The sequence below is a fragment of the Prionailurus bengalensis genome, chromosome A3 (genome assembly GCF_016509475.1).
Source record: "Prionailurus bengalensis isolate Pbe53 chromosome A3, Fcat_Pben_1.1_paternal_pri, whole genome shotgun sequence".
Lineage (NCBI taxonomy): Eukaryota > Metazoa > Chordata > Mammalia > Carnivora > Felidae > Prionailurus > Prionailurus bengalensis.
Genome location: NC_057354.1, coordinates 41961190 through 41988035, shown reverse-complemented (window position 1 = coordinate 41988035; position 26846 = coordinate 41961190). Strand labels below are relative to the sequence as shown.

The 26846-nt window shown below is 43.5% G+C and overlaps 1 protein-coding gene across 7 annotated transcripts in view; it reads left to right on the top strand.

Annotated features, from left to right (window-relative positions):
* Positions 1–26846, top strand: part of KIF16B (kinesin family member 16B) — a 289278-nt gene that overhangs the window by 22199 nt on the left and 240233 nt on the right. For all 7 annotated transcript variants that reach the window (XM_043602924.1, XM_043602923.1, XM_043602922.1 and 4 more), the window contains exons 2-4: positions 16754–16823; positions 19363–19476; positions 25678–25794. In XM_043602924.1, the coding sequence (XP_043458859.1) occupies positions 16754–16823; positions 19363–19476; positions 25678–25794 (301 nt within the window). The remainder of the gene's footprint in view (positions 1–16753; positions 16824–19362; positions 19477–25677; positions 25795–26846) is intronic.

Sequence of the window (26846 nt, the reverse complement as noted above, 5' to 3'; positions counted from 1 at the left end):
TAAGCATCCAGCTTCGGCTGAGGTCACAATCTCATGGTTTGTGGGTTCGAGCCCCGTGTCAGGCTCTGTGCTGCCAGCTCAGAGCCTGGAGCCTGCTTTGGATTCAGTGTCTCCCTCTCTCTGCCCCTCCCCCCCCAAAAAAAATTAACATTAAAAATAAGTGAAAGAATTTTGGTGTTTCTGATGTTCTTTTTTATGAACTGTGGCCTCTGGATTGTGTTGATGAAGATAAGGCACTTTATAAATAAAACCTATGAGGATCAACTATCTGGTGGTTCTTCATAGTTTTGAGATATGGCTAGAAAATTTGGCAAAATGTATTCTGGATTTCCTCCATTTCCACTCATTTTTGGAAAGCCCTGGAAAGGTTATTAACACAGAACTGCCCAACAGAATGTAAGCTCCTGGAGGGCAGGGCTTTTTGTTGTTTTTGTTTACTGGTGTATGTCCAGTGCCTCAGACAGCACAGGCACGATAAACACTTGCTGATGGATGGATCTTGGGTTTGTGATGGAGATGAACTGATTGTCTGCTGGGTGCCTGGCCTTGTGTTGCCTGTTTTCTTCTGTCACATTTTTCAGCAGAAAAGGATGCATCAGGAGAGCTCAACCCACAGCATTGCACAATCAGTACTTAGGTTTGTTTTTTTTTAAGTTTATTTATTTAGTGTGAGAGAGAGAAAGAGAGAACACACACGCATGCAGGGGAGAGAGAATCCCAAGCAGGTTCTGTGCTCAGCATGGAGCCCAGCCAGATGCAGGGCTCAATCTCACGACCACAAGATCCAGACTGCGAGATCATGACCTGAGCTGATATCAAGAGTTGGAGGCTTAACCCACCGAAACACTCAGGCACCCCTGTGTGATAGGTTTTATTCAGCCATTTTACAGGTGAGGAAACCAAGGCTTGGCAAAGTTCAATCAGGTGCTAAAATCATAGAGCTGCCGAGAGGCAGGGTTTCAATGCAGGTGCCCAAAGCCCAGTGCTTCCCTGCACAATTATTAAACCACTCTGCTCGGCAACATCAGAAGCTGTGCTTGCATCTGATTCCGCTCTGACTCGAGGTGAAGTCTTTTGAAGAGTCTTACAATTGAGTATTTTGAAGCATACCTTTCTCCTATCTGGTATATTTAGCTGGCAATGTGGTAAAAGGAATCAATCTTCTTTTTATGAGCCAGCTATTGTATTTTTTTTTTTTTTTCATAAAGCTGTCACTGAGAACATTTCTCTAAAATAGAGATAAATCTGGAAGGAGGGTTGTGGTAATGGTGTGGGGAAAGAGTCGAGAAAACTCATTTCTTCGTGTTTCGTGGCGCTGCCACATTGCACGAGGGTATCTTTGGACGTTAAATAGTTGGCTTAATGTCTGAGCACAGGAAAACAAAAGGAAGTATTAGTAAAGTTCTCCGTGTTTACATTTAGGCCATTTCTTTTAACTTGCCACTTTCCTTTTGTGAACGTGTTGCTTCTGTGTTTTGGAGAAACGTGTTGAAGAAGTTTGGTCATACGCACATCCCTATTTTTCTTCTGTGATTCAAAAGCGATGGACATTCTCACTGCCTTGGTTCTGGAGTCAGCACAGCTGTGTGTCTCCGGGAAGAGCCGAACTTCATTTTTGCCTTTGGAGTTAACATCTGCTAGGTTAACTGATACTTATAGGGAAAACACATCTGCATTTAGAAATTAAAAATGTATAATGGACTTTGAAGCATAATTAACTGCATTTTAAGGCTTGGAATTCAAGAGTAGGATCTTGTTTTCACTTCACCTGTTTCATTGTTTCATTGCTTAATTTCATTCATCCATCTAGGTGCTTTCTGTATGTCAGGGTGTAGTGCTAGGTATTATGGGGTATGCAAAAATTAAGGCATTATGTCTGCCCCCAGGAAGCGGGTGGACTGGTTGAGAAGACAAATATGTAGTCCCCCAGTAGTAAACAGGTGGAAGGTAGAAACCGCTATGATGTGTTATGAAATATCACAAAGGTGTGTGTTAGGAAGTATCACACAGAAGATGTGGTGTGTTATGGAATATCACACAGAAGGTACTGGCTAGGAGAAGATTGGGAAGGCTTCCTGGAGGAGGAACATCAAAAAGCTTTGAAGGAAGAGTGAGATGGAGGGGAAAAGTACATTCCAGACAGAGAGCACAGCATGAGGGTCACTGTGAGTCCTGGAAAAAGGTGCTGTTTGGGATGCGATGGGGGCTTGGGTGGTACAGGTGTGTGTGGGAGATGAGGCTAGACAGGCTTCTTGTGCCCTGCATCTAGCACCTGATGCAATAGACACCTTGCATCCAATTTAGGGAGTAATCTTGGTGTGGATTGCTCACATGTGCAGCTGGCCCATTGTGTTCCCGTGGGAGCCCAAGCTTCCCTAACTCCCACCTTCAGGGGGAGGTAGTTGAAATTAAGTTTGGTGTTCTAGCTTTGCGCACAGCCCAGAGCCATTCACTGTGGCTTGGAAGTATTGACTGCTTACTTCCTCTAACTTTCCATAGTGCTGACTCTAGTAGCGACTTGGAACAAGTCCCTTACCCTCCTGGGGCCTCACTTTCTCTCCGCCCGAGTGGAGGTCATGGACGAGGTCTCTTCCGAGTCCATCATCTTCTTGTCAAGTGCTCATCTTGGCTCTCAAGCCCTTTACCATCTTGGTCTCCAGTGGTCCTCCCTGCAGAGTATCCAAAATTCCCTGCAAAGTGTCATTATCATCTTTAGTCTCAAGCAAAATTTAGTTCTTTTGGCTTTTGGGCTTGAATTTTATAGTGTATGAAATTCTTCACCAGGTTTTCTCAACTGGGCCAGGGTTCTGTGACAGAATTAAATTATGCCTAATGCCCGGAGTAAGGCATCCACTCACTATATGTAATGAATTAACTTTCCTTCTATGCTTCTAGAATGGTACTGGTTATACACCTTCCTTAGGAGAAGTGAGAAAATAGTTTTCAGTATATGTGCATATTTTTTTCTTCCCTTCTTTCTTTCTGTTTAATTGCAAATTACATTATAGCTTTCACGCTGTTTTGCTACTTGCTCTTTCTTCCCACTTACCAGTGTTTTCAGTGACTGTGGTGTTCCAGAGTTCGGAAGAGGAGCCTCTGTTGGAAGCCAACAGTGATACCCTGAAAGGCACAGTCCACATCTGGATTCTTGTTCTGGAATTGGGGCTGGGTGGGTTGGGCTCCATTCAGAAGAAGGGCCGAGGCCATCTAGTAAAGCACCCTTTCAGAAGGAGCTAAGAGGAACTACGCTTCCTCACTCATAGGACCCCGGCTCCTCACAGCTGAGGAGGGCATCACAGATCACCCAGGTCAGTGCTTCCCAAACCTTGGTGGTTGAATATAGAGATTCCTGGTCCCCATCTGGGGGGATTCTCACTTGGTAGGTCTGGGTGGGGATCCTTCATGTGATTCTGTTGATCTGCAGGGCTTGGGAATCCTGGATGTAGCCCCATTGTCTTTTGGACACACCTGTGCTCTGACGGTGGCCCAGTGTCTTTTGTGTGGCCTGTAGGACCCTCCTTGGCTTCCTTTCTCTACTCTTGCCCCTCGGGAGTCCATGCACAGTAGCTGGGGGAGGATTTAAAAATGTAAGCGGGATTGTGCTATTCCCCTGTACTCTTAGCCCTCCTGTGTCTGTGGCCTGCTACCACACGTAAGTTCCAACGTCCTATAAAGGCCTGACATACTTTGGCCCTGGCTTCCTTTTCTGACCTCACGTCCCATTTTGCTTACCCCCTCTTACCTGCAGTCACACTGGCCTTCTTGCTCTTTCCCCCAAACCTCCTGCTGGTTCCTGCCCCAGGGCCTTTTCCCTGCCTTTCTGTTTATCTGGAATGTTTCTCCCAGATCTTTGCCTGCCCCTTGGCCTTCCTGCAGTCAGGCCTTTGCTCACACGTTAACCCCCTTGGAAAGGTCATTTCTAGCCACATGCCTCCCACTGCCTCTGCCCTCAATTCTATCCCATAACACTGTTTCATTTCTTTATAGCTAGTTACCAGTGTCTATGATGGTATTGTTTTTATTTTTTTCTGCTCCCCTCACTATAATGCAGATTCCAGGCAGACTCTGTATTGTTTACCGCTTTTTCCCACACCAGGAATATTATCTGGCATGAAAGGTACTAAATATTTGAAGACTGAGTGAATGCAAATATCCGCATAAGGATTTGTCCCAGATGAGGATTTGTCAGCCTCCACCTAAACCCCCTCAGGGACGATTCTGCACATGTCCAGGCAGCTCATTTGCATCGAGACAGCTCTGATTGTTATTGACACCACTCTGCCACAGTGGTGGCTGCCACTGGCCGGCATACTCTACTGCATGGATCAGGAGTTGGGGCGGTGGGGCCTGCGCTCGCCACCAGATCCTCTGTTGCCGCATCGTGTTGCCCGGCTGCCAGAGTGCGGTCAGCACGGCCTCAAGGTTGTGCCCCTTCCCCAGGCAGCCTCCCACAGTCCCCTGACCAATAAGGAGCATCGAGGCCCAGCCTGGGTAACTCTGAAGGGCCGTCATAGTTCAGGGCTGCCTGTGGGGTCAGTCGAGGCTGCCCTGGGGCCTGTGTCATCGCAGTTCCACTGTCTTCTCTGCTCGGTCCTGCTGCCTTCTCCTTTTTCCAGGTGTCCATCCCAAGAGCACCCCGCTTGCTAAACTCCTTCACAGTATCTGCTTCTCCGGGATCCCAACCTGTAGCAGTGGGCTTGTTGCCTAATCTTTCAGGTTCATTACACCCTCTCCAGACCAGGGGAAATAAAAGGTTCACCTTAATCGCCTGCTATATGGCAGGGGTCAGCGGAGGATTTCACTTAGCATGGGACGCTCATAGCCTCTGAGACCGTGACAGCACTGCTGTCCTTGGCTGGTCCGTGGAGGCAGGCCGCGGGGAATGGAGTGGAGGCTCCGCAGACTTCTCACAGGCTGCCACTCCAGCTTGGCCCTTGGATGGAGGTCATGGTGCGCTAACCTCTGGCTGACCGCCGTGCGGTGAGGTGTGCTGTGAGGAGCTGAAATGAAGTCAGGGGGATTGCCTTAAAAACCCACTCCAGAATTTTCCGTGTCTGTCTCCCCCTGGGTTTTACCCCAAAACTGAGTTGCAGGCTTTTATGATTTCATGGAGAGCAACTAAGAGTAGTCAACAGTTCCATGATCTTTGAGTGGTCAGGATCAGCCAGAGAGGTTAAGGAGAAGCTGGTTTCAGGAGAATAGCCCTCCCTGAGTTTGTTTCTATATTTAGACAAAGGTGAGGGGACATGTATTATGAAGACTCTGCTGCTGCATTGGGTACTGAGGGTGCAAGCGTATTTGAAGACTCAGCTTAGTATCTGTCTGTCTGGGCTCTAGGAAGGGAGGCGAACACACACGCATCTAACTGGAAGAGCCTGCTGGATGCACACCCCGGCTAAGACACGGTGGCATCCCGGTTAGCAGGGGAAAATAAAGTGTGAGTAGATCTCACGCGATATTTGGGATATAATTACACTAAAAAACCATTTGTTTATCTGAAATTCACATTTAATTGAGTGTCCTGTATTTTATCTGGAGCCCTAATAAAAGGGCAAAGAGGCATGTCATGGGGGTAGCACAGAGGGACTAAGCAATTCATTGAGCATATGGGATCAGGATATAGTCTAACTCAATACAAATATTGCATGAGATCTCATACCACTTACAGCTTCCTCTTTATCCTCTCAGAAATGCCTTGTACATCTGGAAGCATATATGTGTGCATATTCTTTATGCTTTATTTATTTGCTTACCTGCAAACTGGATCAAGGTCTGCACACTGTTTGCTACTTATTCTTTCTCCGACTGAGCAGTTTTCCTTGGACTTCTTTCCATAGTGGTACCCATGGAGGTCACATATTCTTTTAAAAAATGGTGTTTTATTTTTAATTTTGCTTTGGAGTGTCCTGCCACCAAAGTGAAGGCAGTTAGATATTCATAGGATGTAAGTTTGCATTTTTTATTTTTATTTTTTTTAATGTTTATTTATTTTGAGAGTGAGAAAGAGAGAATGAGCAGGGGAGGGGCAGAGAGAGAAGGAGAAAGAGAATCCCAAGCAGGCTCCGTGGTCACAATGGAGCCTGACACAGAGCTCGATCTCACGGACTGTGAGATCATGACCTGAGCCGAAATCAAGAGTTAGATGCTTAACTGACTGAGCTACCTAGGTGCCTCTTGGCATTTTTTACTTTTAACTGAAGTATAGTTCGCATACAGTATTATTTTAGTTTCAGGTGTACAACATAGAGATTCTACAATTATATACAAAGTATGTAAGTTTTGAGATGACTTTGGGGGATACTGATTGACTTCAGAACTCGGGGTGAGTAAGCTGCTCTTCAGAATCTTCTTGGATGACACTCAGTTTGGAGATCTGAGTACTATCCAATCAGGCTGTCCATAATGGAGTGACCAAATACCATCAGCTGACCAACTGGAATCAATTTGAATTGCTGAATAACTTAAAAATATTTCAAAATACTTGAATTAACATAGTCCCCCCCCCCCCCGCCCCCGTAAGTTTCCTCCTACTCACAAATCTGAGAGCTGACACAATTCATCTCTTTTCTGATCGGAGGTTTTACTCTTTTCCCTTCCTTCCTCCTGTTCCTTCCCTCCAATATTGATCTATATCTCAGTCTACTTATTCCAGCTGGTTCATTTGTAGCATCTTATGATCTAGTTTCCAGACCTTTCAAATAAATTACTCATTTATATGAAGGAGCCATAATTGACTTTTCGGTTGAGAAACCCAATTCACCAAAGTGGCTCGGGAGAGACATAGTTCATTTTGCTCTATTATCAAATCAATGTTCAAATAATATTTTAGGATTATTTATTTTCCTCAATATGAGAAAAATGTCAAGATTTATTTCCCATGTTTCTTAAATGTCAGAGGAAATTGACCTGAGCTGGGGGAACTCTCAATGCCTGGTGTTTTACAGTTCTCAGCTGAAGGATTAAAAGACAAAGCACTGGGCACTGATTTTGAGTGTTGCCCTTGTGCTCACTGGACTCAGGTTGTAGATTATGAACAAAGCTGGTTCTTGCTTCTCTGGGATTCACTAGACTAAGTGGAGAGGTGACATTAGCAAGGATGTGGCCCGTGCGATTGGGGATGAACTAGGCAGGTATATGAAGGGAAATGGTTTCTGAGGTTTTATGATGGTAGGTGAGTCAAATTAGACCCGAGAAAAGCCTTTCTTTGGAATGTGGATGGGGATTGGTTGCACCGTAGCATGTGGGAAAGCAAGAACCGAGAAGGGGGTGCATAGGGAGGCTGGCATTAAGTAGGGGATGCACGTGGAGATGGCTAGGCTTGGGTAAGAGGCAATTATTTAACTTTTAGTCAGCCCATCACATTCAACAAGCATTTGATGAGCACCTCAAAGTTGCAGGCGCTGTGCTAGGCCTGCGGATATAAACCCAAACAGGTAGGGTCCTTGCTTTTTAAGAAGTTCAGGGTCTGGTGGGTAAGACAAGTAAGAGGACGCTCTAACGAGGGGATGGGAGAGAGGGCTCAGCGAAGTCTCTCCAGACGTGTGAGGTCTAAGCTGAGTCTGGATGGCCGGCTGGGAGGGGGTCAGGATGAGGAGGTGGGATTGATACAGTGTTGAATGGCAACATTAGTTAGGGTCAGAGCAGGAAGGACCTTGTATACTGCTGAGAGTTGGATTTTATCCTGTAGCCTTTGAGAAGTCATTGAAGGAGTTAAAGCAGGGGAGCCTCAGGGTGAAATATGCAACTGGGGGAATCCCTCTGACAGCAGGGTAGAGTGTGGATGGGAAGGGAGAAGGCTGGAGGCAAGGACACTGGCAAGGTGGTGGCAACCCCAGATGCAGCAGTGTCTGTGGGGAGATGTGGCATGTGGCCAAGGTGGGTAGATGGGTGGTCAGTTTCACAGGACTTAGTAACTGACTGTTGGGTGTGGGGATGAGGGAGCGGGAGGTAAGGCTGTTGGTTGGAGTGCCACATGGACCTTGAAGTCACCTCTGACAGTTGAAGGCTCTGCAATGAAGCAAAGGCCATGACAGTAGCCTGTCTCCAGTGGATGAGATCTTGAGCAGGGTTGGTCAGCAGGTTGTGGAGGGAAAGAGACGAACTAACTTTTGAGATCTTCTTCAAAGATTGTTTCCATTTGTGCTTTTCTTAGACTAAAATAATGTTGCAAAACACTCTAAAAATTAACACCGCAGTAACAGTAATGTACCTGCCTATTTTAGAATCCTACAGAACATTTTATTGTAAGAAACGATTTAGCCCATAATTAGTATGAAGTGTACACAGTTTTTTTCATTGCCGTCGTCCAAGATAGGAAGGTTCCTAAATATAATTTTGTTCTCCAGTACTGCTCCAGGGGGACGTCAATTCAGTCACCGTGATTAACGGTGATGATAACCATTCTTACCAAACGTCGATCCCCTGGAACTGCGAGGTGATCCAATTCAAGCCTATCTCGTGTACTTTCAAGTCTCCTTAGAGAGTCCTGAACCTTTGTGAAAGAACTGCCTAATTTAACCAAGGGCACTGTAGGAAAATTCCCGCTATCCCCTCGTCAAAGATACTGCGTTAAGGCTGTGAGAGGTTTGACATCACAAGCGAGAGATCTGATGTGGTTTTGACAGGCAGAAACTGCCTTGTAGGAACATTAATACCTTGAGTGTTAAAATCTTTTCCTGGCATCCCCTCCTGCAGTTTCTGACAGAGCGACATTCAGCCCTCCATCCGGTCTCTGAATTCACAGTGATTTCCATGTCAATATCTTCTCCTCCTGCAGCCTTTTGACAGCTGCAAGAGAGAGATGGATCTCAGGTTGTTGGTGTTAAATATTTTGAATTTTGATGAGATTTGAATTCATCAATGGGTGCTTTTGGTATTTGAGTGATTTCCACTAGTCACCAGACTTCGTACTGAGTGAGTGTCCCACCCTTTACCTTGGGCATGTATTTTATTTGTGATTTCCAGGACAAAGTTCGCAGGGTTTTCCATTGGCTGGGTTCATTAGATGGTTAAGAATATAAAGTTCCCCTTTGGCACCCAGATTATCTACGTTAGACACAGAAATATAGTCTTTTCCTTCTCCTAGAAGGGTATTGAGCCAACCAGAGTTGTAGAAAGTGACATAAATGTCACCATGGCCCGGGGTACCAAGCTTCTGGGTTTTCCTCTGAGTAAGATACATCTTTGGCTACAGGCAGTAAGGATTCTTTATTAATCCTTGGGTACCTGCTTTGATTAAAAGTGTAGATTTTTACATGAAATGTTTGTTCTTCTCTAGTATTTATTTTTGTATCTTCATTTGTGTTAAAAGTACTCATTAGCTTATTAGAATAAGAGGAATAAGAGAATAAGAGAAGTTCAGTTTGCTGAATGGTCAGATCTAAAAAGATATTCTCATTTCAAACACTGTCCAATTTTTTTTGGGTCTTTGTAGCCCATGCTGGTTCTCAAACCGCCGTTGAGTTTCACCACCACTAGCTGGGGCATCACAGAAAATAAATATTGTCAGGTAAGCCCTGGCCTTCATCTTTTCATAGCATTGAATGGAATCTTCCGGAGGTCTTTGGATTTTTGCCCAAACCACAGCAGGTCCCTTTTCTTGGAAAAAGCTATGAAATAGCTTCTGAAATCCAGTAAGTTATTTTTTTATTGTGCTCAAACTCATGTGATGATGCTGTGGTGAGTATTTTTTCTAGTTTCTTCTTCAAAGATAATTCCAGCTGTTGTTGAATGACTTTTTGGAACTGAGAAGCACCATCTTGAGACATGACTTTGCTAAGATCTCTCTGAGCTGTGCCTCAGTTTCCATAACTGGTTCCTGCTTTCTTACTCCCTGGGTTTTTAAATATTCTGTCTTCAGTCCATTTTCCCCCTAAGTAATTCCCTTAACCTGATTTTCTTTAAGTTTATTTTTATTTATTTTGAGAGAAAGAGAGCAAGTCGGGGAGGGGGCAGAGAGAGAGAGAGGGGGGTGGGAGACAGAATCCCAAGCAGGCTACATGCTGCCAGCATAGAGCCCAGTGCAGGGCTCAACTCCACAGACTGCAAGATCATGACCTGAGCCAAAATTGAGAGCCGGACGCCCAACCGACTGTTGCCCCCTTACTCTGATTATTTTTAAGAATAACTTCAAGGTATTGGCAGCAACCTTACCTTGACATTGGGAAACAGTCTGGCTATAGAAAGGGCTAGAAACTGATAGCTTGGCAGGGTGCTGGGAATGAGGTAACCTGGAAGTCGTGACAGTCAGATGGCTTCTTAGATACCAGTAAGTCAGACATTTGTCGTTTTTGGTCAGAAGCCACTGTACAACTTAAGAGCAAAGAGTAGAGACAGTGTCAGCCAGGCTATGTCCATATTCTGCCATATAATTTTATAAGTAAAACTTAAAGGTCAAAGTACAAAGGTGGTGAGTTTCCCAGTGTACCAAGTAGATAGATAACATTGGGGAGTAGGTCTTACGAGCAGTAGCATCAAGCTTATCATATTAAGATAATGTCAGCACAGCACTTTACAAACTTTCACATTCACCAGAATCACTTAGGGCTCTCGTTGCAGTGCAGGTGTGTGGTGCAGCCCGAGAGCCCTCATTTCTGACAGGCTCCTGGGCTGCTAATGCTGCTTGTTCTTGGGCTGCATTTTGAGTCATGAGGGTATGAGCTGGGGCTCCTGTGTTTTTTGGGGTACAGAGCTCTTTGGGCAAGTAAGGAAAGCTGTGGGCCCTCGGAATAGTGAACCTGCCACCTTCCCCCTCCCACGACCACATCCCAGTGCATATGATTTCAAAGTTGTGAACCCTTTGAAACCCACCCAGCATCTTCAGATTTCAGAAGTGGCTAATAGACGCTCAGATGATGTAATGGTCCTTCAGTCAGTATCTTCTCTAGTATATTTTATAGTGTGGATATTCATTTAAAACTAGGAAGGTACTGCTGTGGTTACCTACAGTTAGAATAAATGATCACGTGGGAGGGCCCTTTAACTCGCGCTGCTCCAAGGGTGTAAGGCTCTGAGCCTTGGAATTGCTTTACCTGTGACGTCTAGCAAGAGCGGTGGGCATGGTGTGAATGGCATTTCTTCATGTTTTGTAAGTGAGCATTGACCAGTGGTATGAGCACCTGTTGTAGTCACTTCTAATCTTTGATCCCTGGATGATTTTGCGCTGCCGGCAGGTATTTGTTGATAAGAGTGGTTTTAAAGTGAAAGATCTGGACACATTAGGTTAGTGACTGAGAGCCGACCCATGTGCAGATGGAAGGGCTGGAGATGTGGCAGCCCGTGCATTACTAACACTAATTGTGTAGATCTCTTGCTGGCCACGACATGCTGTTGGTACTTACGTGCTATAAGAAAGGGGTAGTTTGGTGAAGTATTTGTTTTAAGACCACATGAGCACGGGGTGTCCCTGAGGCAGTTCTCACTTTTGGGTGAGATCTGGGCACCATGCGCATGGCAGGGATTTCATTTATTTGTCTGTCTTTTAAGCCATTGTTCTGTTTCATCCAGGCCTAGACTTCTTCAGACTGGCTGGAAAAGTTAAATCAGGCCGTAGGAGTCCATTGTAGTTCTTGAATGATGTTTACAACAGACTGTTTGGGTTTTATTATTCAGCCTGTTCATCCTAAGGTTGCCAGATGCCTTGTTCCTCCACCCCGGGATTATTTTTAAGTAAATACCAGATGCCATGTTATTTCACTTATAAATATTTCAATGTGTATCTCTTAAAGGTTGAGAGTTTAAAAAAAAAAGCATCACGGTACCATTATTAAACCTAAAACGGTAGTAATAATTCCTTAATATCAAATTTTTAATCAGTGTAAGCATTTCCCTACATATATTATAATTTCTAAAAATGCCTTTTCTGTTTGCACTGAAGTCCAATTGGTTGATAGGTCTTTAAAGTCTTTTTTTTTTTTTTTTTTTTTGTTAAATCTGTAGGTCCCCCTTCCATCTTTATGCTCCTTACAGTTTATTGTTCTTGTTCTTGAATAAGCTGGGTCCCTTATCTGCCCACCTGCCTTGAAGCTGGATTTTGCTGATTGCCTCCTTGGCATTGATGGATGGATTCCCCCTGCCCCCTGTGTTTCCTGGCAGATCACGGTCCATCAGGTCTTGGGCAGAGTCAGTCTTCCATGTGGGAGGGATAAGATTTCTGCAGAGGGGTGCTGGTGTTTCAGTTTGGATGCCCAGGGTGTCTGGTTGTCTCCTGGTGGTGGAGTCAACAGCCCATGATGGTCACTCTCTAAAGCCATGAGTTCACCAGAGTCACAAAGTGCTGACATTTTAATTCTTTTGTTCCTTCTTGATGTATTAGGTAGAATACCCTGAAAAGAGAAACTTTCCCAAACAACTCTTCGGTTACCATGGAGTGCAGATTGTTTGGGAAATGCAGGTGGGGCATCTGGGTAGCTCAGTCGATTGAGCATCAGACTCTGCTTAGGTCATAATCTCACGTTCCTGGATTCAAGCCTCACCTAGGGCTCTACACTGACAGTGTGGATCGTGCTTCTGATTCTCTCTCCCTCTCTCTGTCCCTCCCCTGTGTGCATGAGCTCACATGCTCACACTCTCCCTCTTTCAAAAAGCATTAACATTTAAAAAAAAAATGATGGGGTGCCTGGGTGGCTCAGTCGGTTAAGTGTCTGACTTTGACTCAGGTCATGATCTCGCGGTTCGTGGGTTTGAGCCCCGCGTCAGGCTCTGTGCTGACAGCTCAGAGCTCAGAGCCTGGAGCCTGCTTTGGATTCTGTCTCCCTCTCTCTCTGCCCCTCCCCTGCTCATGCTGTGTCTCTCTCTCTCTCAAAAATAGATAAACATCAAAAAAAAAAAAAAAAACTAAAAAAAAAAAGGAAATGCAGGGTAAGTGCTTGAATCTTCCCCTTTATTTACTAGTTTTTAAAATAATGAGGTGACTCTTTTGATTCTCCAAAGGGGACATTTGGTTTTTATCTTTTAATTATGAGCTCATAATTTATGCGTATCTCACGCGTTTCAGTCTACTGCAGTTACTGTTCTTTCTGCCGCTGTGGTTTGTGGGCGGCCACTTATCAGGTTGACTCCTGAGTCCTTTTGCTGCGGCTCTTGTCTTGGTTATTTCTCACTGTGTAACACAACTTAGGAGCTCCAAACTCCTAAGCCCCCAAATTTAGGGGCTTAAAACAACATTTATTATCTCACTGTTTCTGTGAGTCAGGTGTCTAGGTGGGGTTTACCTGGGTCCTCTAATGGCTCAGGGTCTCAAGGCTGCAGTCCAGGGCCTTCCAGCCTGGCTGGGGGAGGGACACTTCCAGGCTCACCCAGGTGGCTGCTGGCAGGCCGCAATTCCTTGCCATGTGAGTCTCTCCCAAAGTCTCGCAGTGTGGCAGCTGGCTGTCCCCATTGCCAGGGCTCTGAGAGAGACACCCTCAGGAGAGCCAGCAAGTCAGAAATCAGAATCATTTTATAACCCAAACTAGGAAGTGACAGATCATCACTTTTGGGGTGGTAGTGTTCTAGTTATTAGAAGTGAGTTTCTAGGTCCAGCCCACTTGCTGGGGAGGGGATCGCACAGGGTCACAGATACCCGGAGGCAGGGACCACCAGGAACCATGTTAGAGGTTGCTTATGGACAACCTGGACAAACCAGTAACTTTTTTTTTTTTAACATTTATTTATTTTTGAGACAGAGAGAGACAGAGCATGAACGGGGGAGGGTCAGAGAGAGGGAGACACAGAATCTGAAACAGGCTCCAGGCTCTGAGCTGTCAGCACAGAGCCTGATGCGGGGCTCGAACTCACGGACCACGAGATTATGACCTGAGCCGAAGTCGGCCGCTTAACCGACTGAGCCACCCAGGCGCCCCCAGACCAGTAACTTTTGATGTGCCAGCATCCTGCTTTCTTGTGTGAGAAGATAGTTCAAATATTTGGATTGAGTCTTTCTCCAAAGAACCCTGACACTAAATGGAATTTAGAGGCTATAATTTGGGCCTAAGATTCTAGGCCTTTTCAGAGGACAAAGCTAGGGAGTACTTTCTTTTTCTTTCTCAATTTCAGATAAAGTTTATGCTAGTAACCTCATCCATCTTATGTTTGTATCTCTTTTCATCTAGAAATCTTGGTTCTCAAGGCCACAGCCATAATTACTCCATTATCATCCCATAATACACAAACAGAAGTCTCCGAATGCCGACACTTACTTTACCATCAAATATATGATTACTCAAAATGCTTTAAGACTTCTTTATAGTTGTTTTTCTCTCCGGGCTATATCCCACTGCATTCTACAGTCAGATTCCAACATATAATGGAAATCATCTCACACTGTGCATGGCACCTGGGTGGTTCAGTCAGTTAAGTGTCTCACTCTTGGTTTTGGCTCAGGTCATGATATTGAGGCTAGTGAGTTTGGGCCCCACATTGGACTCGGTGCTGACAGTGCAGAGCCTGCTTGGGATTCTCTCCCCCTCTCTCACTGCCCCTCCCCTTCTTGTGTTCTCTCTGAAAAATAAATAAACTTAAAAAAAAGGCAAAAACCTCTTTGACTTCGGCCGCACCAACTTCTTACTCAGCATGTCTCTGGAGGCAAGGGAAGTCAAAGCAAAAATGAACTATTGGGACCTCATCAAAATACAAAGCTTTTGCACAGCGAAGAAAACAATCAGCAAAACTAAAAGGCAGCTGACGGAATGGGAGAAGATAATCTGCAAACGACATATCAGATAAAGAAAGGGTTAGTATCCAAAATCAATAGAGAATTTATCAAACTTAACACCCCAAAAACAAATAATCCAGTGAAGAAATGGGCAAAAGACATGAATAGACACTTCTCCAAAGAAGACATCCAGATGACCAACCGATACATGAAAAATGCTCAACATCTCTCATCATCAGGGAAACACAAATCAAAACCACCATGAGATACTACCTCACACCTGTCAGAATGGCTAACATTAACTACTCAGGCAACCACAGATGTTAGCAAGGATACAGAGAAAGGGGAACCCTTTTGCATTATTGGTGGGAATGCAAACTGGTGCAGCCACTCTGGAAAACTGTATGGAGGTTCCTCAAAAAACTAAAATTAGAACGACCCTACAACCCAGCAGTTGCACTACTTGGTATTTATCCAAGGGATACAGGTGTGCTGTTTCGAAGGGGCACATGCACCCAATGTTTATAGCAGCACTATCAACAATAGCCAAAGTATGGAAAGAGCCCAAATGTCCATCAATGGATGAATGGATAAAGAAGATGTGGCACATATATGCAATGGAGTATTACTCAGCAATCAAAAAGAATGAAATCTTGCCATTTGCAACTATGTGGATGGAACTACAGGGTATTATGCTAAGTGAAATTAGAGAAAGACAAACCTCATATCACTTCACTCATATGAGGACTTTAAGATACAAAACAGATGAACGTAAGGGAAGGGAAGCAAAAATAATATAAAAACACGAGGGGGACAAAACATAAGAGACTCCTAAATATAAAGAACAAACAGAGGGTTGCTGGAGGGGTTGTGGGAGGGGGGATGGCTAAATGGGTAAGGGGCATTAAGGAATCTACTCCTGAAATCATTGTTGCACCATATGCTAACTAACTTGGATGTAAATTAAAAAATAATAAGTTACTAATTAAAAATAAATTATTAATTAAAATATTAATTAAAAATTAATGAAAATTATTAATTAAAATAAATTATTAATTAAATGTCACACTGTGGTATGCCAGTTCACTTGCTTCTGCTTACTTTTATGTTTTAGGTCACTTTATTTTTATTTTTTATTTTGAGAGAGAGAGAGAGAGAGCGCATTGTACATGTGGAAGGGGTAGAGAAAGAAGGAGAGAGAGAATCCAAAGCAGGCTCTATCCTGTCAGCTTAGAGCCTGATGCAGGGCTCAATCCCATGAGATCATGACCTGAGCTGAAATCAAGAGTCAGATGTTCAACTGACTGAGCCACCCAGGCACCCCTTTTATTTTTATTTTAATTTAATTTTGGTTTTTGACATGGAACACATGACCTGGACTTCAACTGCACTAAAACACTGATCTGTTTTAGGTTATTAAAAAATAATCTTGTTTTATTTTCTTGTAATTCTAGCATCCTAGGTATACTTTTCTCCACTTTGCATTCCCCTCTTAACAATACATCCTGGCTCCCTTTCCCTAACAGTTGATAGAGACCTTCCTCATTCCTTTTTCAGTAACCGACCACTCCATTGTGTAGATACATGGTTATTTATTCTCCAGAACTGTTCTCAGGAGTCCTGTGGACTTCCAGATCTGCTGTTTTCCAGGCACTGCAGTTTCTGAATGTATATGGAAAGAAGGCGGGAGGAGGTGGCAGTGCCCTGGCTGCTTCTAGAAGCAGCACCTGTTTTCGACCATTCATACCAGTTTTCTACTTGGTTCTCCTCTTGGGTGGAGGGGAGAAGGTGTCTTTTATAACCAGGTAGGTGGGGCTGCTTTTTTCATGAGTCACACAGCCCTCCATAGTTTCTGTCATTTAATTTACACTCCTCTTGGCTGGCAGTTAGAGATTCTTCCAGGTTTTGAGAACACATTATTTGTCAGTCTTAAGTTTTTTGATGGTGGCATCTGTTTTGTGTGTCTTTGTGTTTGTATTAGAAAAGATTTGGGAGGAGTGGTGTCACAGATTGTGCTTCAGATGCCATTTAAAAACAAACCCCCATATGTAAAAAGTAAATAAAACAAATGTTTTAAAAACAATCTTTTCTCTCCTAACTAGTACTGAATTTGTGTTGCAGGGAAAAGGACTTGGAAGCCAAATTCATTATTCAAATGGAGAAAAGCAAAACAACAATCACAAACTTAAAGGCAAGTAGCAACCTGGCCATGCTCCACGAGCCTCCATGTTTGTTTTATTGTCAAAATCATTTCTGGGTAAATAAAACACATCTGCCATTTCCTTACCCCTCCTTCTCAGTTCAGCTGGCCACGTCAACTTGTACTTGTCTAGGGCTCAGTCATGAAGTGAAGGGCTATGTTTTATCTCTTCTCCTGCCACCTAGTTTTATTTGATCTCAAAACCAAAGCTGTAGCCTTGGTGTGCAAACTCACAGATTTAGCCCCGACTACACAATGTTATACTGTATCCTGTGCTAGATTCTTAGCCTGGCATCTAGCTGCATTTTGTGAATCATTAAGTAACTGTTGGCCCTAGATTTGTTTCCATTCTTTTTTTTCTTTTTAAGTTTATTTATTTATTTTGAGAGAGAGAGAGCATGAGCAGGGGAGGTGCAGAGAGAGAGGGAGAGAGAGACAATCCCAAGCAGGCTCTGCACTGTCAGCGTGGAGCCTGCCATGGGGCTCGAACTCACAAACCGTGAGATCATGACCTGAGCCAAAACCAAGAGTTGGATATGACCAACTGATCCACCCAGGTGCCCCTCTTTCAATTCTTAATGAAAATAATCATGTTTTTAAACTTGGCAAGGGGAACTTACATTATTATTAAAAATTCAGGGAACGAAAGATTTAAAAACATGGATTTTTTTTTGTTTGTTTTTTTCTGTAAAAGACAGTCGAGGCGCATCTGGGTGGCCCAGTTGGTTAAGCGTCCCGACTTCGGCTCAGGTCATGATCTCACGGTTCGTGGGTTTGAGCCCCGCGTCAGGCTCTGTGCTGACAGCTCAGAGCCTGGAGCCTGCTTTGGACTCTGTGTCTCCCTTTCTCTGCCCCACCCCTGCTCACACTCTGTCTTTGTCTCTCAAAAATAAATAAACATTAAAAAAAAAATAAAAAGAGTTTTGAAAAAGTTGGAAAAACCCAGAATTTTCTAGGGTGGCATATTTCTTCCTTTTGCACTTAAAATATCCTATTTTTTCCTTTGGTCAGTGAATTTGTTAAGAATTGTGAATACTTTTCACTTGGTGGGAGATATGAGTGTAAAATTAATAATAGTAAATCATGTGCTTGGTGGACTCTGCCCCCTTGTCCTCCCAAATTTGTCATTAACTTACAGGTTGGGGTTTCGGAGGCCTGCTGCTCCATGGCCAAGTGCAGATCAATCTCTAGTTGGATTTCTGTTAATTTGTGGCTCAAGGGACTAGATACTTTGGAATCTCAAAGTAGTCTACTTGATCTCCAGTGATAGAAGCTGGGGAATGTTCCTCTCTTCCAATTGGGCCATGCTCTAGATAATTTGATAGGCTTTCTTTGAGGCTCCGTGTCCCTTTGCCCCAGGCATTCTCCAGTGGAATGTCTTTCTTTCTCCTCTGAGCACAATCCTGGTACCTTCTAGCTCTGTCTGGCCCCACCTGGCTTGCCCTCCTTTGACCTCCCACATCTACTTGTATTTCTGCCTGTCATCACTTGACCATCACCTCCTGTTAGTTACCTTTGCTTTGCTTTGCTTCATGTATCTGTCTGCTCACCATGCTTTGGTACAAGTTTAATCTTTAAAAAATTATGTTTACTGGAACAGAGCAAAGAGACCCTTGGCTTTGGATGCTTCTCTTCTTTGTGCATTATGGAATCTATTTTCCTTGATTGTTCTGGTGCCTTTTGAGTTTTACAAACATTTCCTCGTCCTATTTAACAAAAACAGATGTCCAGATTTTTAACATTTTAATAAGAACCGTAGAAATTGTGTATTTATAGAGTCTGAATTATATTGGAAAATATGATGCTCATTAAATTTTTTCAGCATGTGTCCAGGGAACTGTGTAAAGCATTGGTGGCTTATGATGATTTTTAAACATGGTTTTTGGCTCAATTTAGGTATATAGCAAGGTAGACAAGATACATGCAAATATCTGCAGTAAACTCAGAATATGTCCTGGGAGAATCTAGCCTCTCGGAGGTGGGAGCAATTACTTCTGGTTGTAGTGCCCAAGGGAAGCTTCATGGGAGAGGAAGCATCCCACCTGGAGTTTACAGTGGGGCCACAAAGCTGCACAACTCTAGGGGGCTCTACTCACATCACCATCTATGTGAATGGCACCCCTTGGAGTTCTATAGACCCTGACTCTGTTGGCCAGAGTGTTGGCTTCATATAAGATAATCATAATAAGAAGTCCAGAAAAGAAGCCTTGGGTCATATCATAGCCTGGATTGCTGGGAGGAATTTAGGATCTCTCTCTCTCTCTCTCTCTCTCTCTCTCTCTCTCTCTCTCTCCCTCCCTCCCTCCCTCCCTCCCTCCCACCTCATCCTTCCCTTCCCTCCCTTCCTTCCAACCTTACCCCCTCCAACCCTCTCTCTGTCCCTATGTATTTAGGAGGGTGTTCAGGAGGAATTAAATGCTTTTTTAGTCAAGTGATCATTATACATTTTTAATGGATTTTTCTTTTTCTTGAATTGGATAGATCATTTAGCTAGCAGTGCTCTTTACATTATTATCACAATCCTGTCTAGATACCAGAAGGAGGGACTGGGGACTCAGGAAGAGAACGGACGAAGACCTTCACCTATGACTTCTCTTTTTATTCTGCTGATACGAAAAGTCCAGATTATGTCTCACAAGAGATGGTATGATATTTTCATAATCTTTATTTTGATTTATTTCCATATTGAGGAAAAAAATGCCCATCCTAAAACTCTATAAAACATCTTGCTGATTTTTTCTCAATATAATTTATGTAAAATCTACCTCTGCTAACTTAGCTTTGTTACATAGCACCATTAAGCCTGAGAAGAATTCAGTCCCCAAAAAGTTGATTTTGTTTTTCACTTCTAAGCATGATGATCATAATTTCCCCCCACCCTCCCACCCCCAAACTTGGAAAGGACTACCGTTTTGAAGGAGCTGTGCAAATAAAGCATTTGGGGAGCGCCGTTTGTATATTGCTAAGCCCAGCAAATAAGCCGCTCAGCTCTGAGTCCTGCTGTGATGCAGGGCTCTGGAAGTTAGATTTCAGACCAAAGCCCCACTTCCTGTGGACCATTTTGGGATTCTCGAAAGAAGGGTTCTAGAAGGAATGGGCATTTTGTTCAGAATTTTTCTAGAATCTAGAATGTAGCTGTAATTTGTCCAAGAAACTGGTGCTATAGGGTTTTATGGTCTAAAATGTGGATGTGACATGGCATAGAAGAACAGACTCGGAGATCCTCCCAGGAGACTATTGCATATTGATGCTGCATGTGAGCAGACTAAGGGGATTTCCCTGGGTGGGACCAGTTGGGTGTTTAAACAGAGCAGAGCTATGGGGAAGCATCGGTACAAGGGGAGGAATATGGGCTTCTTCCTGGCTTCTTAACAGCTTCTTCAGATATATTGCTTTAGGACTGCATGTGTTACAACTAAGATAAGAATTCCTGTCTTGCCTACCCTGGGTTATAATCCATGCGGTGGCATCTTAAAGTGGTATTATTGTCTAGTTGCTTGCAACTTCGTGTGTCCATGTTCCAGAACCACTGCATTGACTAGAGCATGTTAAAAATGCAAAATCTGTACCAATTCCAGACCCCACTGAGCCAAACTGCATTTTTTAGCAGATTTGCACACCTCGACATTGGAGAACTTAGCATTGGTTAAGCACATGGTTTGTGGAAGAAGTCGGCTTACAGAGGCAATGTAAATGTTGGAGTTAAGATAGACAACTTAGAGAAATTATTCAAAGGAGAAGATTGGAGTGTTTGTATCCAGAATGTGTGGGTTCAGCATCAGGGCAAAAATTGAAAGGATGACAGCAATAAGATTGAGAGCCATAAAGAACGATTAGCTGCCTGGGATGAAAGAGGGGCCAGGAACTAATGTTGCTTGAGTTTGTGTTGGTGTCTGAAACTCTGCTTGGCACTCATGTACTTGTCTCACTTCATCTCAGAAGGCCAGGTTTCACTTTAGCTCCGTTTTTCTTTGTCGAAGAGACTCTGAGCTTAAATAATGTGCTCAAGTCCATACACCTAATGGACTTAATAGTAGCCGAGATGAGATTCTGGGGCTGATGTGTAGGGCAGGGGAGATGCCACTGGAGGGTCTTCAGGGCATAAGGTTGGTTTGTTCTAAATGATAGATGAATAGGGCAGCCTTATTGATGAATAAATGAGTGAGGGGTGTTAAAGAACAAAATTCAACCGAGTAAATTTGAAAATCAAATTGGCTTTATTCATCGATTCATGAATCCTGCAGCATCCCATTCAGCAAGTAGAAAGGAGCTTTGAAGAGCTGTGCAAGATGGAAGGATTTTATAGGCAGAAACAGGGTGGGACAAGTAGCACAAGAAAAGATTGTTTCAGGCAAGGTCATTTTCCCTTAGGCAGAAGAGTAGAGGGGTGTTGTTTAGGTGGATCACCTCATCTTCCTCTGGGGGATGGAGAGGGCCCATGTGGGAGATGACCTCATTGGTGCTGATCAGAAAATTCCTGACCGACCAGTTGAGACTGCATATCTGGGGGAGGTTGAAACTGCAGTTAGGTTAGGTATTGAACCCCAGTTTGGTGACTTGGCCTAGCATAAGTGACTCCATTTTGGGCCTGTGGTTTTCTGTTTCACAGCAGCGCAGATAACTTTCCTGTTGAGGTAACTGGATTGGTCAACATTGGCAGCTAGGAGTCTGGTGAGGAATAGAATGTTATAGATACTAGAATCCAGATTTGGGCTTTAATACAGGAATACAAATGAAGTGGCTGGTGTGAGGGAATTTGTTCAGGGAAAAGCCAATTCATTCCACAGTCTTCAGAATGTCCTCAAGAGATGATGGATGAAGAGCCAGGAGGGTTTCCATGTCTAACTTACACAGCAAACGGTTGGATTTTCCTCCTTATTTAACCTGAATTTGAGGCCTTTTGGGGACAGAGGGCTGTGGTGAGGGAAAGTCCATGGGGGGAGGAGCAGAGCAGTGTGTGACAGCAGGACCTGGCACACTGGAGACACTCGGTAAACATTTGCTGACTGACAGAAGTCGTTTACAGATGGTGGTTAATTTATGGGAACAGATGACATTTCCTGGTTCTACAAGAGTCAAGATCAGGGAAAGAGTAACAAGTTTAGCTCTTTTGGAAGTTAAAAATAAATGCTCAGAGTTTAAGAATAGTTTTAGTTTGTGCAAAGCTTCTGATAGGGATAATTTCCATGCTTCGAGTGATGGGTAGCGTCTCTTCTCAGGTGTTTTGCGTTTTTCGACTATATAAATAACCTGAGATTGTTCCACTAAATTACAAAACTAAAAAAGCGTAGTGATGTATTAGTAAATACAGTACTACTTTCTAGCAGAAGCACATGTTAATAAAATCAGCATAGATACAGGAAAATACCTATTTTTTAAAACTCTATTAAAGAGAAGGGTAGTCTTCCCTCACCCCTAATGTTAAAAATAGCTTCATTTTTGATTACTGATTAAAGTTTTCATGCTGTCATCTCTGGCCCAGGATTTGAGCTGTCAGGTTGTACCCCTGCATAAACGGGAAGATGCAAGCTTAGCATGATGTTGGTCTTCTCTTCCTCCTCCTTTTTATCCTTCTCATCTGGATAGAGGGGCATCTTGAGGAAATATATCATGCCTATTACTAGAGTTCAACCTAAGTTTCCCTTACTGTTAAATAGCAAGTAAGATGACCAGTAATATTTCTTTCTTACAAATTAATTTTATGTTTGGAAAAAAAAAATCATTGGACAATTTAAGTCTGTATTCACATAAATTAAAGACCATTAAATAAGGTCTGATTTTCTTAATGGTTCTTCAAAACTCCAAAGGGAGGCTTTGATCTCCTTGATTCAACCCTGGAGAAACTTGAAACCTAAAATCTCCCACTTGACAAGCTGAATGGGTGAGTCTTTTGTTTTAACAGTGCCCTCTTGTGGGCAGTTCCCCTCAGTTGAGGCCCTGGGATGCCTTGGATCGCTCTGGAAATCCACTTGAAAATCTGTGCTCAGATATACAGCTATTTGGGTCACCTGGCCAGATGAGGCTCTCAGCCGGATTTTGATGCCAGTCGCCAGTGCCAGTCAAGGAGGGGAGAGCTCGGTTTCACAATGCAGCCACTCCCTCTCCACTTTGGTTTGATATTGATGCTAAACAGGTCCTTCCTGGGAGCTGTACTGGGGTAGCCTGTTTTCCTTGCCAAGAACCCCAAAGATGTGGACAGTGTCCCGCTGCTTCTCTGGGTCCTGGGACAACTTTGGGTGGGTTACTTGAAGCTGAGACTGAGCCCGGCCTGGGTCTCGGTGCATCCAGACCTGCGTATTCTAGGCCTGTTTTGCAGTCATGTTCACCAGCACCAGGACCCTCCTCCTCCTGTTCCAGGCCCCCAGATCTGTTGGAGAAATCCAGCTGAGTTGGCTTTCTGGAGAAATAGGTAATAGTAAAATGGTGTGTGGGATTTTTTTATAAACATTTTTTTTTAATGTTTATTTCTGAGACAGAGAGAGTGCAGGAGAGTGTGAGCAGGGGAGGGGCAGAGAGGGAGGGAGACAGAAGATCCAAAGCAGGCTCCACGCTGACCTCAGAGAGCCCTATGCGAGGTCTGAACTCACCAAATGTGAGATCATGACGTAGCCAAAATCTGACACTTAACCGACTGAGCCACATAGGCAGCCTGGTGGGTGGGATTTTTAATCTTGGGAAAGAATTTTATTTTGAAAACGTTGGGGTTTGGTTTAAATATATTTTCAATGAGTTTGTTTTAGCCTCAGACAAAGGTATTACAGAAGATCCTTTTTTTATTCTTTGAGAACTTTATGGAAGGCTGTACTTCCTATCCAGTGGCACCCCATGATAGGGTAAAAATGATGTATGATTTTTATTTTTGCTTAATCAAAGAGAATTGAAGAAATATTTAGAGTTTTTCCTCATGTTCCATATGCCATGGTGAAAACTGATTTTAGACAGGTGGTCTGGAGCCCTGAGCCTCCCTGGGATTCCTGGCTTCTGCCTCTTCATGGTTTGTGGGAGGAGGTCCTTTCAGAGAGGACTGGGGCCTCATGCTTGATGTTGAGGGTGTGGGAAGAGGACACTGAAGGGTTTAGCACAGGCTTTGGGGTCAGAAATACCCAGGTGCAAATCCCATCTCTGCCACTCACTGTGTATGTTCACTCATCTCACTTCTCCCCCTGAGAAATGGATCTAAGTGATGCTTACTCACCCTGTAGAATTTTATGAGGACCAATATACGAACTCCTTGTGACCTGCTATTACTATTGAGAGTTGAATAAGTCATCAGAATTTGAGAATAGGACTAGAAAATATCCACTATTAGAGCTGAAATGGATACAAATTAACAGTATGAATGAGACTGGTCATTTTGGAAGTGACTATTGAAATGATAGTTTGGAAATCTTTGACCGAGAAACTGAGGGAAAAAAGCAAGATGGCGGCAAGATGGTACCTGAAGAAAGCTGAAGTCTGGTTGACTGTGTTTATATTTTGTCCTTGGATGATAAGCTGTGTTAGTAGCAGGGGTAGTTTATGTGGAGCTGAGGTTGAGGGGCCTAGTGTTTATCAGCCTTGTCTAAGGATGGGTGTTCTGGCTGCAGGGCTTAGAACCCTGAAGGGGAGATGATGGGTCTCAAGTTCAGCTGATTCAGCGTCACTCACACAGACTAAACATTCCTGAGGGGTTAATGAGGCTCCCACCTTGGACTGTAGTGACGCCACAAAACAGTGCCTCACTTTTTCCTGGCTCTAAGAACCCGATCATGCTTCCTCTCTGACAGGGGAAAGGGGCAGTGTGAAGGCTTGTGGGGTTTGGGCAGCTTTGGTTGGTCCCCTTCCCAACTGGGTGTACTCAGGATGGCCACACATGTCGATTGGCCTCACTGACATCAGTTGTCTGGGCGAAGTATTTGTCCTTCAGCCTGTTTCATTTCCCAGAGTGTCCCACTGCAGCTGAGTGGTGCATCAGACACGGTCTCAGGCCAGTGTAGGCACAACCCCAGACCTCACACAGCTCCTGTCCCTGCCTTCTCCATCCGAGGCCAATATTCAAATAGGAGAAAGCATCTGGACTCTAACCCAGGGGAGCCTGGCCTTCCCAGCCTCATTCACACCCACCCATCACTCAACCTTCTGAGACTTATTTTGATGAATAGCCGGACTCTTCAAATGACAGTATTGATTTGGCATGCTTTGGGCAATAACTTCTGGCTGCAGTGATTTTTAGGTTTTGAATATTTAGCTTCTGGAAGCTCTGATAGAATGCATAACTTTGTAAGTTTATTTAATTCTGAAATGGTAAATCATCATGCTTTAAAAGCATCTTTGCTTCTTTTTTTTTTTTTTTTTTTTTTTTCAACGTTTATTTTATTTTTGGGACAGAGAGAGACAGAGCATGAACGGGGGAGAGGCAGAGAGAGAGAGGGAGACACAGAATCGGAAACAGGCTCCAGGCTCCGAGCCATCAGCCCAGAGCCTGACGCGGGGCTCGAACTCACGGACCGCGAGATCGTGACCTGGCTGAAGTCGGACGCCTAACCGACTGCGCCACCCAGGCGCCCCGAAAGCATCTTTGCTTCTTAGACATGACTGTCATTTTGCCTTGTTTACATTCAGGAATTTTTTGTTAAGTAGGAAAAAAGGATGGGGTTGCTCTTTTCTTCCTTAAAAAGTTTCCTTTTGATTAAAAACTGAGGTACATACATACTCTGTTGTTAATAGTTGTGCGAAGATTTTATTTATGTGGTGTAATACTTGCAAGACAAAAGTAGCATTCAAGAATATTTGTCAACATTAAAGGGGTTCTTATTAAAATCTATGGTAATTGTGTCTTTTGTGTTTTTTTTTTTTCTGCTTTCAGGTTTTCAACACCCTCGGCACAGATGTCGTGAAGTCTGCATTTGAAGGTTATAATGCTTGTGTCTTTGCATATGGGCAAACTGGATCGGGAAAGTCATACACTATGATGGGAAATTCTGTACGTTGTTTTACACTGTGGGAAGAAAATTTCTTATTATCTCTCTTTGGACTGATAGAATTATCTCTTTTATCTACTTGGTCTGTACTAACTTGCTTTTCATGTTCTGATCATTCTTTAGCAATAAGATAAAACTCAGTAATAAGTTGGACTAAATTTCCTTTGAGAGATTTTAAATTAGAAATAGTTTTAAGTTTATAAGCATGAATAATGGATGCAAGTCTCAGTTCATTTTCCGTTTTTAAAGGCTTTATAATCTTATCAAAAAAGTATGCTGGGCCCACAAGTAATTTATTCTTCTTTTCTGCCAACACAACAGTTTGAATAAAATTACTGAACTCTGTTCTTTTTAAAATTATTCAAAACATATTTTCCCCAAGAAAAATGTAAAAAAAAAAAAGAAAATCTAACTCTCTGGTGGGAAGGTACTACATAACTCCAGCATATACATCAAAAGAGAATTATGTAGTTTGTATGGAGTGTATGTAATTACGGAGTATGTAGAGTTTAGTAGTTATGCTGTATAAACTAACAGACATTAAAGTTATACTTACCCCAAAATATGGAAAAGTAAAAGCTATACATTATTGCAGGAACTTTATCTCATTCTGTGTTTTCTCCAGATCTAGGTAGTGTTTGTGTGTTCTACTTATGTCCCAGTAAAAACTCTCTTCACTGCCTGTCAGACCTGTGGCCAGTTCTAGATGTGGAGGTGGGAGCAGAGGGTCACAGGGCTTCCTGCTGGCAGGCACATGGTGTCTTTAGTGCTGCAAGTTTGGTGGCTCATGGAAGGTAGTGGTAGTGCGTTCCTGAAGGAGGGTGGGTCTTTCCAGATGAAAGTATTTGAGTGCCTGTGACCTGGCTTCTTAAATTCAGCCTTTTCCTTTACGAATAGATGGATGCTGTCTTGTGAATCCTCAATGCTGAACAGAATGGAAGAATAAATAGGAGAGTAAACAGTTCGGGTCAGGAGTTTCACATTTCCTTTTATCATTACTTCTCCCTTCCGAGTTTCCCACTGTGCCTTTACAAAAAAAAAAAAAAAAGAAAAG